Below are 14,261 nucleotides of genomic sequence, written 5' to 3'. Positions count from 1 at the left end.
TACACTGGAGATGTGATTAAAGCTTTTTTCCCCTCATATTTTTTAGCTATGTTCTTATCTGAAGCAGACAACTGGGTCAGAATAGAGGGAATCAGACGTTATTACAATGTCACAGATCAAGTGTCAGCATTGCCACCCTGAACACACCCCACCTTGTCTGGTCTCAGAAGCTAAGCAGGGTCGGGCCTGGTTAGTACTTATATGGGAGACTGCCTGGGAATAGCCGGTGCTGTAGGCTTTAAAAAAAGTTTCAGCATTACCAAAATGCCAAATAAGGACGTCTCTTCTATAGTTAGACAAGAAGTACTTCAAGAGAGGATAACTATATAAGCGTTAGTATATTATAGATATGTTATATTATGTATGGCAATAGATATATTACTATTGACATCCCATAAAGTCTAAAAATGATCACTATCGTTGTACCACTAGATCAAAACTAACTGAGAAAACTCTTTGCTAGAATGTGGTTCTTTCTTCATGTTACTGTGGGGACTTGGATACACGGACAACCACGCAGCTCCTGGAAAAAGGGCAGCTGTGTGGTCCGACATGGTGAAGCCTCTCCCCCACGTCCCAAAGGTAGATAAATCAGACGTTGAGCCGCACGCACGTGGTATCAGTCATCTGGCCTTTCTGAAACAGGATTCCCTTTCCACGTACACTCCCCGTTCCTGCTGTCTTGTGTCCAAGGAAAAGAGCATCAGCTATACATCACCACAGACAGGCTCTCACCACAGAACCAGGGGCCTGTGTGCACCACTCAGGGAAGGCCTCTTGCATAAGAATTATTTGAAAAGAAGTACATACATACAGAGAAGGGTCAGACACACTGTATCTCTACAGACAAAATCCTTAAAAAGAAACATAGCAGGATTAGCAGGATTTGTTTAAGAATAAAGTAGTCTGTTGAGCTTTGGAGTTTATTTCTGTTTAGAAAAAACAGATAAAATTTACAAGATGCAAAGGTCTCACATAATACATTATCACTGATGACTATTCTCTTTACACCCTAACAGGAGCCCTGGCTCAGCCAGTGATGGGAAAAACACAGACAGCAGGAGTGCGTTTGGGACCCACCATGGACACGCGGAAATACACCACAGTGTGAAAGGGGTACTCGATGACAAGTGATGTTGGGCCAGCCTGTTCCGAGAGCAAGCTGAGACATCAGAGGGACCAACACAGCCATTCTGAGGGGGACGCTTGGGTGTATTCTTTGCCTGCCCTGTGCATGGGGCGCCTTCCCCACACTGGCAGCACCCCCTCCTCTACTAAATCACAGCAGCAACAGAAAACAGTAACGCTACTTTGGTGGGTTCATTTTGTTTTGTTTTTGTTTTTGCAGGGCTATTCAGGTTCCCAGTTTCTTATTTCCATCTTCCTTTTTAGGATTCAGTTCCAAATCCTTAAAGTAGTAGGTGCCTAGCATCTTTCATGAATTTTTCAGGATCCAGTTCTGCCCAGTGATAATGTACTGAAAAGAACAAAGATAAGACACATTACTCAGAAGAGTCCCAAAATTTGCCTTCAATTCACATTAAAATACATGACCAAGCATAACAAAATAGCTGGAGATATCCTTTCAGTTCTTATAACGACAAGAGAATGAGTGTTTCACTTTACTGTGAAAAATCTGCTGTGTTTTCACGTATAAATCCAAATACCTTCTCACCAAAGAGATGCCAATTTATTAGAACTTCACCCTTAGAGCTCAAAAAGCCACCAACCAAATATCTGGGAATTAAACAACACACTTCTAAATGGACTTTGCATCAAAAAGAAGTCACATGGCAAATTAGAAAATATTTTAAGGTGAATGAAAATTGAAATACAACAATCAAAATTTGTGACATTCGCCTATAGCAGTGCTTAGAGGAAAATTCATAGCTCTAAGTGCGTACATTAGAAAATAAGAAAGCTTTTAAGTCAATAATCTGAGTTTCCACCTTAAGGAATTAAAAGAATAAAAGCAAAGTAAACCCAAAACAAGCAGGAGGAGGGGAATAACAAGAGCAGGAAGGAATGAAGTTTCAAACAGAAAAACAAGAGAGAAAATAAATGAAAAGGTCAATAAAATTGATACACTTCTTGTCAGACTTACCAAGAAAAAAGAGAAAAAACAAGTTAGGAATATTAGGGATCAAAGAGACAACGTCAATACAGATTTTTACATACATTAGAATAAAAAGGGTATATCACAACTTTATGCCCACAAATTAGACATGGATAAGATGGACAAATCCCTTGAAAAAAAAAACAAAAGTCTCATTTCCACATCCTTTTAACAATGAGGGAGGCAGAGGGGTGGAGAGCCTAAAGAAAGCATAGGGACAGTGTACAAACTAAATGCTTGCTCTTGGAATATCTTTAATACTGCTCAAAGGAGGGCAGGTTCTTCGGTATAAAATGTCCAAGCGTCCTGCATTTCCTTTTGCAATTCTGAACCCACAACAAAATCCAGCTGGCTGTGCCAAGATTTGTGTGGCAGGCGTTTGTCATCCAAGTTTAACTAAATCCCAAACTTCACACAGCAGTTTCTATTCCCTCAGACCTAAACTCTAACTGGATGAACTCCAGTAAACTCAAAAGATTACAGTCATTTGCACGCAGTGATGCCACATCTGTGAACATGCTTCCAGATGTGCTCAACACAGGTCACATTCTCAAGAAAGGGTCACGTTATGGGCAGACGCCTCCATGGAATGACCAGCCTTCCATTCTTGAGCCCAGCTTGACACCGAGGCTCACAGGCCCACACGGGAAAGGCTGGTTGGAACTGCAGCTTGTCCATGTTCTTCAGGTCTATCTGGACCCACACAAGGGATCAAAATTTCCCCCAGGCCTACCCTCGTGCTCTGAACCCTGGCTGCCAAAGTACAACACTACTTCCTAGGAGATACCTAAAAAACCACAAGGGGAATACACAACCTAATTCCTGGAGACCTTAATACTCCCGTTTTAAAGTCAAGAAAAGCAACCCACTTGCTCCTATATTTTAATCAAGATGTTAACCCAAACTTAAGAATCTGGGGCCTTTTAATACCTCTTTCCTCACCTGCAATACTAGTAACCGCAATCCTGAAATGAGTTCCCACATTCCACCTTTGGGGAACTCTATCTTCTTGGCACAGATTAAAACCTTTGCTTTTGAACTTAAAATGAGCTTTGGGATCCTGCTTGAATATATTATTCTTTTACATTTGCACCAGTTAAATACTCTACATGTTTTCATGAACTGCGGTAGTAAACTTATGCTTCAAATGTTTGCCGTGCAGATGGAGATGGTAAGGTTTACTACAAAAGAATGAACGATCGAGAAGATGTCCATGATAGTATGTTCTATGACAAAAGCAGGTACCTTTATGCAGACAGTATGTCTCTAACTTTGTAAAATTAGAGAGACATAGAATCACCTGCTTAGAGAAAATGTTATAAATGCATTAAGAAGTGTCTAATAGCCTGGCACCACCATTTCATGGCCTTATGAAAGAAGCTGCTGGAGTGGTTCTTTCACTGCATTCAACTGTTGGAGGCAGCAGGGAATAGACCAGGATCAGGAGCAAGGGATCCCTCAACAGCTTGTTTAAACACAGAGTCTCTCAAAGATGCTGACTCCCAGCTGATCTGTTTCTGGCTTCAGGCCATTCGAGCAACCAGAAGACGTGAGTGCTAGTCAGGATACGCACACACCACAGACTGGCTCTCCAAACCACAGTCAAAAGAACCCAACCCACGTTTTATTTATTTATTTACTTCCAGTCACAGCTGGGAATCTAATATGAGCTCGTTTACACAGAAAAGGCAGGCTGTTCCATGGAAAAACATGAGTTGCTGGGAATTCGATGTTATCAATGAAGGACTCACACAGCCCTTGTAGCAAGTTAGGAACCCCAGTGAAGCCTCCACCAAACTGTCAGAGCAGACACTCCTCTGGCACGTGAGTGCTGCATGCGGGTCCTAACTTGGCGGTGAGAACATGGGGACAGTGATGCCATTTTTAACTGCAAAAGGAAAGCTTGGTGTGAACTAATAAAGCAAGCAGGAAAAAGCAAAAAACCAAAAAACCAACTGATGTCGCCTGATTGTGGAAGGAACAAACTCTGACAGCAGTTAGTTTTTGTTTTTTGGATTAAATTCTACCCCATGTAGAATTTGTAACGTATATTTGTATATATTTAACCATGTCCATCTTACCGAACTTACAGTGGTTCAGATGACAGTCTCAAACTTTACTTGGATCCCTCTAGGCTGGTGCGGCCCAAGCAAACTCTCTGCAGTGACTGACTGTCCTGTACCAGCTCGGTGCCACACAGCAGCCACCAGCCATACGTGGCTACTGGGCACTTGAAATGTGGCTACTGTGACTAAGGAAATTAAACTTTATTTAATTAATGTACATTTAAATATCCACACACAGGTAGTGCCTACTTTATTAGCACACTCTAGGTTAGCACCGAGCTTAGCCCTGCACTTGAGCAATAAACAGAATCAATTATTATGGCCAGATTCTTGCCAGTTTATTTCTCATAAATAAGGCAACTGAGGAGCAAGCCTGGGCATGAAGTAAATCCAACCTCCCTGCCAGTAGAGCGACATAATATGCCTGCTCCGTACCAGCGAGCCGGCAAACAACATCCTGTATAACAAAGGCCAGAACAACACTTTCGGTTTGGGAACAGTAATCTCCTCCCAGTAAGACGAGGGAAAACAGGGCAAAAAATAACGTCGGAAGAAATACTGCTTAAAATTCCCCCAATGTATTGAAAGACATACATTTATAGATTCCAGAAGCTCAGAAAACCCAAAGCAATCATCAGAATGAGACTTAGATGTTTAACGCAGACGCTGGAATTATCAGACAAGGAAGAATAACTATGATTAATATGTTAAGGGCTCTACTGGGAAAAGTAGACAACGTGCGAGAACAGATGGGTTATGTAAGTGGAGACATGGAAGCTCCAGAAAGAATCAAAAGGAAATGCAGAGTGCTTTCGACAGGCTCATTAGCCAAGGGAGGAATCAGTGGGCCTGAAGACAGGTCACTATAAACTTCCCAAACCGAACTGCAAAGAGAGGAAGGAACGGAAAAAGGAATAGACCATCCAAGAACTGTGGGGCAGTTGCAAAAGGGGTAACATACACACACCAGAAGGAGAAGGCAGAGAGAACAGAGAAGTAACAATGGCCAAGAATGGCCCAAACTTAATGACAGGAGACACTGAATCACAGATCCATGAAGCAGAGAACACCAACCAGCAACCACACCTAGGCAAATCCTATGCAAACTGCAAAAAAGCAAAGAGAAAATCTTGAAAGAAGCTGAAGGCGGAGTAGGAGGAGGGGGCACATGGCTGCGGATTACAGAGGACATCTCAGAAGAAACTATGCCAGCAAGGGGAGAGTGGAATAAAATATTTAAAGTGTTCAACCAAAGAAACCACCAAACCAGAATTCTATACCAGCAAAACTATCCCTCAAAAGTGAAGGAGAAACAAAGACTCTCTTTGATCTGCAAGAAATGCTCAAAGAAGTTCTTCAGGCAGAAGGAACACAATACAGCTCTGAAACTTGGACTGACATAACGAAAGGGACAGCATCAGAGATGAAATTAAGGTAAAATAAGATCTGTTTTCCTTATTCTTAGTTCATCTAAAAAACTACTTATGAAATGATAACAGTAACAATGCACTGGGTTGTGGAACACATGAAAGTGGCGTGAGTGACACAGGTCACGAGGAACCTAAGGGAGGGACTGGGAGATGCTGCCATGAGGCACCTGCACAGGTAAGGAGGCCAGGCTGTTTGCAGGTGGGCTCAGATTTGTTAAAAATGTATACCACAAACTCTGTTATATCCTATAAATGACATAATCGTGAATAACTCATTAACCTCACAATGGAAGGTATCATTTCTCTTTGATTGATATGTCACATAAGATAGATTATTGTTTTCCACTAATTGCATATGCTATCCAGGCATTACTGGGCATCCTAGAATTCTGTAAAAATTTCCCATTATCCTCACATTATTTTTCAAATATTCCAGATCTTAGTAAATATAAACATCATGGATTTTAAAAAGCTTAGGCCCGGGCTTCCCTGGTGGTGTAGTGGTTGAGAGTCCGCCTGCCGATGAAGGGGACACGGGTTCGTGCCCCGGTCCGGGAAGATCCCACATGCCGTGGAGCGGCTGGGCCTGTGAGCCATGGCCGCTGAGCCTGCGCGTCCGGAGCCTGTGCTCCGCAACGGGAGAGGCCACAACAGTGAGAGGCCCGCGTACAGCAAAAAAAAAAAAAAGAAAAAAAACCAGCATAGGCCCATATAACAGTGAATTTGGATTAAATAATATTTTGTCAATGTGTTCTTTGAAAATCTTATTGTATGTTCCTTCAATATCATGAAGTAACACCATAAGTGTTTTGGGGATTTTAGTATTAGCTTATGCCTATGAAAGAAGAAAAAAAATGTATACTGCAAACTCTAGGGCAGCCACTGAGAAAAGGTTGTTTAAAGTTAAAAAAAATAAAAACACTACCTCAGAGGCATAGTGTATCTTTATACCATGAAATGCACAGGGACTTGGAAAGTGGTATGAATGTTGACACAGGGAAGCAAAGTGAAGCTCTGGGAATAAAAGATCCCACCTTCTACAGGGAAAAAAACAGTGAAAAGTGATGGAATAGCCTTTTACAGAGCGCGCACACACACACACACACACACACACACACACCTGCTCTAGCTCATCAGGAAGAAACATACTTGGCCAGGACACGTCTCACTATACAGACAAAGGTCAAGTTGGAAAAGCAAACAGACGGCAGCTTCCAAAACCTTTTCCTTGCTTGGTTTCGAGGGCTGACATCTGAGGACAGAAACACGGGTTGCTGGCCCGAAGTGTGCCCCTCTCGTGCACACACTCATGACGGCAGTTAAGTCAATACTCAAACGAGTGGATACTGCAGCCTGTGATCACAGGCAGAAACCACACTCTTCATGAGAAGTAGCCCTCGTTCCTTTAGCTGTGGGACACAAAGGGGGGGAAACTGAGCTGCAGCCTCACAGGAAACCGTGAATCCTCCCAGCAAGAGGAGAGCCCGAAGGAATGAGACAGAGGACAAAAGAGAAGTTAATTTTAGCAGTTTCACCTCCATTTGGTAAAATAAGAAATGTCTGCAATGTGACAGAGAGATGGCGGCACCCTGGGGAGGTCCTCCAAACCAAGTAGGTTTGAGCTCATTTTCAAAGAAACATACACCCAAGATCATGCAGGTTCTCATTCCATTTTCTCTGGCCTCTTTTTTTCTCCCTCATGCCTGGAAACTCAAAGCTGCTCCCCTTCGGGCCTGTGAGGCTCCCCAGGGCTCTTTCCGTTTTTAAAGAAAAGTAAATGAAACCTGCAGCAAATGAAAACTGCAGCTCCCCTCACTGGGGGCGGGGGGGCTGCTGTTTTTCAGTGGAACAGGGCCAATGCCAAGGTTACCTTCTGTCTGTCACCATGTAACTGAGCTCTTACAGACATCTGAATACTGGGTGGTGGTTTTGGGGGTCGACTGGGATGACAAAGTCCAGAAGAAGGGGCAACAAAAGTCCACGGGCAGCAAACCCCCCAATATATCCATGGAATACCAGCTGTCGCTTAGCCTAACCCCTTTAAGGTCTGCAAATCTGGGAGCGTGGCTAAAACCCGGGTGCTCTGCTGGGCATGGTGGCTCGTACCCGCCTGCATCTCCCCACGTCGCTGAAGGGATGAGCTTCACTCACTAAGTTCACAGAAGAAAAACCAAAGAAGCAGAAATTACATAACTTACTCACTGTCACAGAGAAATTGGTAGGATGCAAATAAGCACCTGACGAGGTTCTGAATCACTGCTGGACCCACTTTATTAATTAGCACAATTAGAAAACTAACCTAAAGAGCAGCCCTGTGCACTGTCTTTATGTGGCACGTTTCACCCCCAGATTTCGGATTTCTGGAGGGACCGTAAATCAGAAGCACTGCTGGTATTTCTGACAACAAAACTGACCATGTCAATGATGAGAAAATCCTCATCATCTTGGAGGGGAAGTTTTATGTAACATAAATACCACATAAAAGGTTACTGTGTGGGGCTTCCCTGGTGGCGCAGTGGTTGGGAGTCTGCCTGCCGGTGCAGGGGACATGGGTCAGTGCCCCCGTTTGGGGGGATCCCACATGCCGCAGAGCGGCTGGGCAGCGTGGGCCATGGCCGCTGAGCCTGCGCGTCCGGAGCCTGTGCTCCGCGGCGGGGGAGGCTGTAGCAGTGGGAGGCCCACGTACCGCAAAAAAAAAAAAAAAGGTTACTGTGTGTTCATGAATATTTAACATTATTTATACACCAAATTCCACATTCAGAAGATTCTCCCTAACTTATAACAACTGTTTCAGTTCACAAATAAAAACCAACGGCTTGAGGCCACAGCATCAAGATCCAGAACAAGGTGGGGCTTGTGAACAAGGTGGGGAGACAAATGAGGCCGAGTGTGAAAGGCTCCCCTGTGACTCCGGCTTCTTGCTCACCTGAGTGTGTGACACACGTGAGCCCAGACCCGCGAGCATGGTTTTCACCTCCCTGGAGTTACACTTGGACAGAACATGGTGACTGGGGAAAGTCAACAGGGCCTTACAGGACTGACAATCCCACATGGCCCCCCATAACTATAATTCAGCAACCCCTCCCTTCCAAGATCTCCACCCCACCCGTCTGCTCTACTAACGCCTGCCGGCCGGTCCGCCATGGGCTCGGCAAATCTTCCCAGCCCCGGCAGCGGACATCCTGGGGACACTCCGCAGGAGACTCCTGGTCCCCAGCCCCTTCAGAAGGCACAAGCCATCTCACAAGTGTTCCCTCTCGCCATGTGGCATCTCCAGGGTGAACCCAAGGCTGACTTGATTTGAACCACAGTCCACAACCCGAAGGCTCCAGACTGCACGCCCGGCCTGGCTCCTTTGGTTTCTGCAACTGGCCTGTCACTGGCCTGTCGCCTCCAGCCTGCTCCCCACGGCTGCTGGGGTCACCTTTCGAAACTCGGGATCTGACTGTATCACTTGTGCACTTGACAGCTTTCAAAAGGTTCGCCATGATCCCAGGACAAACCCCACATTTCTCCAAAACCGGACCCTGTATGGCCCGGGCCCTTCCTCCACCCCTGCCTTCAGACAAGCTCCCCAAAAGAGCCCCATGTCCCTTCCCTGGAGCCACGGCCACGTCCCTGTCCACCTGGCCCGCGGTCCTGGCACTGGTGCACTGCCCGGTACTCTGGCGGGACTGTCTCCTCGCTGCTCCCTGCTCCTGTGAACGCCGCCATGTGATGTGTTCACGGGGAATGAACTTGAGCCGAGGGCCATCTGGCGGCTGGGACAAGCTCCAGAGGCCTGTGACCTCCAGGCAGGGAGGTGGACCCAAGCTACAGGGAACCGTGAGGCACTCCCCTCTCGGGAAAGTGAACAGGCAGCGCTGCGCGGGGGACGTGAAGGCCGCAGGCTGTGAGGGGAGGCCTCCCGCAGCTGCTGAGAGGAGAGCGCAGAGGCAGGAGCTCCCATCTGCAACACTAGAAGCGCCAGGAGCTGCAGTCGTTGCCTGACGCGCGCACGTCTCAACTCTTCTCTCTGCCCTGGAGGCAGCAGATCTCAGGAAGCCACAAGGAACCGCCATAAAACAAGCTCTGCCTCCAAAGCCACCCTGTCCTCTACCCCTGACTGGTGCCCCCGACGTGAGGCGCCGATGCAGCTCCGGGGGGAGCCCTACCTGCGCCCCGGCCCCCTACGGCTCCCGCTCCGAGGACACGTCCCCCTCGGCCCCGCTGCTGGCGCTGCGGTCTTCCTTGCGAGGAGCGCTTCTTTCCTTGCTTGATTCAGAAGGCCCTTTGGCTCTGGTTTTTTCTTTCCTCTGCTGTTGCTTTTCAAGCTTCGACAGCTGGTTATGAAAGAGAAAGAGAATTATTTTACAAATGTAAACTCGTGCCTGTACGTCCAAAGCACCAATTACTTCACAGGCAGCAACCACTAAAAACGCTTTCTGTCTGATAACATGGGGCATCGCAGTGGCTCCGACGTGCCAGATCCCACACCAAGTGTCTGTCTGTCAGACACCAGCATCCTTAATACAGACACATCAGACGTATGACGTCCATCAGATTTCCCCACCACTCTGCCTGTCTTGGGGTTTGGGGGAGGGGCCACTAACAGCCTTCTTTGACAGGCTGAGCAGAGACTGTAAATGAAAAGGCTTTTAGTCTGTTATTTTTTTCTTTGATGTCTCTATAGCTTTTTTCTCACCACTTTGTCTTCCCACTCACTGTTTTCTCCACCATTTGCTGAAGGTGAGAGAAGGCTGTGATAAAGTACATCAGACACATGAGACATCATCTGGGCCCTCGGTTTGTCCTGAGACTGAAGCCTGACTCGTCCACAGCCCAAACCCTGGGTGCTCCCGGCGGGCTGTGTGGTGGCTACACGGGGATGCTGCCACAGGGCACATGTCCCACAGGCCACCCTGGGCCACTTCTGCCCTGGGTGTCTCCCCAGCTTGTTCAGAGACCACAGACCGGACAGTGGAAAGACAGATCCGCTGACACTCTGCACAACGGTTCGGCCACCCCAGAAAGACCTGCCAAGAAACTCATCCAAGGAGACGGGCCAAGCCATGGCCATGGGATTTTCTCGGACCATAAAAACCATCTGTGACAAAGCTTGAGACACGGCAACACCCAGGTTCATGGGCCTCCCAGGTCAAGTCTGCAAACATTTTCCCATTCACGTGGAAAGGGGGGAACAGGGAAGGGCCAGGTGCTCCCCGCTGGTCTCTGCCCCATGAAGATGCAAAGGAAAGTTACTGTAACCAACCTGCCAGATCATCGCTTTATTATTCTCAGACTCTGAATTAAACCTTAGGTAGATCAACAATCAGCAGTTCTCAATTTGGTCCAGAAAACCGAGTTTATTAATGGTGGACTTATGATATTATCTCCCCCACCTCCCAACCCCAGGTGCCTGAACAGCTGTAGTAAACAACTGGCTTGGGTAACAAGCTAATTCCATTTTGTGAATGAAGGCTTCACTTCCCCTTTGACCCAGGACTCCCTTCCCAGAAAGCTCACCTGGATAAATTCCCTCTCGTGTTACAGGAAAAGCTCCTATGAATGTGCACCGTGGTATTGCTTGTATTTAGCAAGAACCTAGAAACAGCCTGAGAGTCCACTGTAGGAGGACAGGTAACCAGAATGTGGCACAGTCCCACAGAGCGATATCTAGAGCAGATGGACACGTATCAAAACAGATACGTCTCTAGGGCTTCCCTGGTGGCGCAGTGGTTGAGACTCCGCCTGCCGATGCAGGGGGCACGGGTTCGTGCCCCGGTCCAGGAGGATCCCACGTGCCGCGCAGCGGCTGGGCCCGTGAGCCGTGGCTGCTGAGCCTGTGCTCCGCAAATGGGAGAGGCCGCAAGAGCGAGAGGCCCGCGTACCGCAAAAAACAAAACAACACAAAACAAAACAGATATGTCTCTAAACCCACGTTAGACAAACCGATGTAAGCTTCAGAGGCCAGAACAGTAGGATCCCATCTTCACAAAGCACTACGTGCCACTAACGGGCAGATGGAGGATGGACTGGGGGGAGCATACAAGCAAGTCCAGTTAACTTTGGGGAGAAAGAGAAGAGAACAGGATCATAGTGGGATGAATATACATGGGCTCCAACTGTAACTGTCAGCTTTCACTCCTATAACAACAAAACCAGCTCTAGAACAGAGCTGCTGACCGCTGTCAGATGTGGACTGCTTGCTACTGGCCCTCGGACCACTGACGGTAAGACTCGTGCCAGGATGTAAACCAACACACAGCTTCCTTCGTCAACAAAGTCTTGCTGTGAAAAAGTATCACTGCTAAACTGTGCACTTAGGGGCAAAGCTGAGCTCCTCTGGCCATGGCCTGGTAAAAAACAGCTCAGGTACAGGCACGGTGAATAGGATGATCTTGAGCAAACATGACAACAGGCTAGCACTTTTTTTTTTTTTTTTTGCTCCGCGGCATGTGGGATCTCCCCAGACCGGGGCACGAACCCATGTCCCCTGCATCGGCAGGCGGACTCTCAACCACTGTGCCACCAGGGAAGCCCCAGCACTTTTTAATTGAGATAAAATTGACAGAAAACATTATATTAGTTTCAGGTGTACAATGTAATGATTCGACACTTGTATACACTGCTAAACCAAAAGGTCAGCGTTTTAAAAATCTGAGTAATGGCTACACAGAGCTCTTTGCTATATATTTCCCTCTGTGCTATTATTTTTCCATGAACGATTATTTTTCTCTGTGCCATTCTACCGCAGATGTGGGAGGAATTTCCTTCATCAAGATGCCAGCCTTCCTTTCTTGTTTGTTTCCCTTTTGGTGTTAAATGCTCTTGCTTCTAAGAAATGATGAGGATGGTAAATGGGTGCCCTTCTGTCTTGCTCTTTTTCTTGCAAAATGATCTTGGATGCACAACATGAATGTACTTAACTGTACTGAGCTGTACAATTAAAAATGGGTGGGATGGTACATTTTATGTTATGTGTATTTTACAACTAAAAAAATTTTTTATAGTGATATAATTGACATATAACATTATATTAGTCACAGGTGTACAACATAACAATTCCATAGCTGTACATACTGCAAAATGACCACCACCATAAGTCTAGTTAGCGTCTACCACCAAAACAATTTCTTAATGACCTTAGAAACCATGAAGTTGGCAATTCGTGCTGGCCCCCTTCCTTTTTTATATTTCATGTCCCTAGTTCATGAAATCCAAACATCTGGGAATCGGTGTTCGGCAGTGAACTGTGATAATCGCCTTCTGCTGTCAGCAGTCTACATTCACATCAGTGTCTGTATGTGTGTTTACACGTGTGTGTTATATGTGTACATATCTGTAGGTGGATGGATACATCTACGAATGCACATATGTAACCGTGAACATGTTCCAAGTTGGACACAGAGAAAGCATGATTTTTATTTCCAGAAGAGGCCCTCTCAGTTTTGTTTCCCCTCTTCAGAGGTAAATATAAAAAAATGTTGACTATTGCCAGTGACACAACCAAACCAAGGCTCCCGCACTGCTGAGATTCCATCTCATGCAAAGGCTTGTTTGTGATCCAACCTGTTATTCGCTTTCTACTCTTTAATGCTGCGGAGAAGCCAGATCCTGGCAGGGTGATGGGGAATAATTCCCAATGGAAGCAGGCTTCCCAGAGGCTGCTCAGGGCCCCACGGCACCGTCTGACTCTGCACTGGCCCAGAGGCGCCATCAACGTTGAGCCAAACTGCAGAAACATCAGCGCGACCTTACACCCCAGCTCCATCCCTACCACCCTGGACCAAGCTTGTGAATCACTGAATCACGAGTGACAATTACCGAAGGGACAGGCACAGCCCGAGTTTCTGTAAACGATGTAATGCTGATTGTCTTTCATTATTTATCTTAAAACAACCCAACCACATATGGCTCCACGCCTCAAAGTAAAAGTTCTCTGAGGGAACATTGTGAACTAACCTAATAAATTTGAGCCTTTTCTCAGAAAACTTGGAATCCAATGCAGCCAAAATGTGGAATTTACATCTTAAGGCAAGAAAGCAATTGGATTTTTTTTTTTTTTTTGAGGAAACAAATGAGAAAGAAAGAAAAAGAAGAAAAGAAATTGGTGCTGCACACGGACTCCTGTAGCATGTCCACGGCTTTCAGGTTAACGAGCACACTTACGTCAAGGAGAATAAAAACCACACAGGCCAGTGAACACAGGACCTAGACACCAAAATGGAGGACTTTTGTTTCTTTGTTTGTTTGCTTTTTAATCATCTGAGAGTGTCCATATTGCAAAGGAGACAGTGTCCAAACCATACAGGCTCTAGCGCCTTAAAGAGAAACCCAAACCTTCCAAAGGCAACTCCAGGCACAAGACACGGCCAGGGGCCAGGTAACTGTCCCAAGGCCAGCCCATGCCTCTCACGGTGGATCTCTGAAGAGGGGGGCCAGTGAGGGCGGGCTGGAATATCTAGACCCAAACCTCCCTGACTCACGCCTAAATCCACTGAGAAAATAAAGAACTTTCTTTTTAATTAAGATGACCATGCTCTGATTGCCTCGTGTACAAATAAACTAGTTGAACAACGCTCTATCACGGGGCCTGCAAATGTAATAATGCCCTGAGGGACCAGGTAGAAGCAAAATGAGTGAAGTAACTATAAGACTTTAGGGCAG

General features: G+C 46.3%; 1 protein-coding gene across 1 annotated transcript in view; it reads right to left on the bottom strand.

Moving 5' to 3' along the window:
- Positions 1-904: 904 nt before the first annotated feature.
- DTD1 (D-aminoacyl-tRNA deacylase 1) overlaps positions 905-14,261 on the bottom strand; it is a 98,365-nt gene continuing 85,008 nt past the window's right edge. The window contains 2 exon segments of the mRNA XM_024753725.1: positions 905-1,477; positions 9,767-9,934. Of these exon segments, the coding sequence (XP_024609493.1) occupies positions 9,782-9,934 (153 nt within the window). The 3' untranslated portion in view covers positions 905-1,477; positions 9,767-9,781.

This window comes from Neophocaena asiaeorientalis, unplaced genomic scaffold, assembly GCF_003031525.2.
Source record: "Neophocaena asiaeorientalis asiaeorientalis breed wild unplaced genomic scaffold, Neophocaena_asiaeorientalis_V1.1 scaffold302, whole genome shotgun sequence".
Classification (NCBI taxonomy): domain Eukaryota; kingdom Metazoa; phylum Chordata; class Mammalia; order Artiodactyla; family Phocoenidae; genus Neophocaena; species Neophocaena asiaeorientalis.
This window is presented reverse-complemented; position numbering and strand designations above follow the sequence as displayed.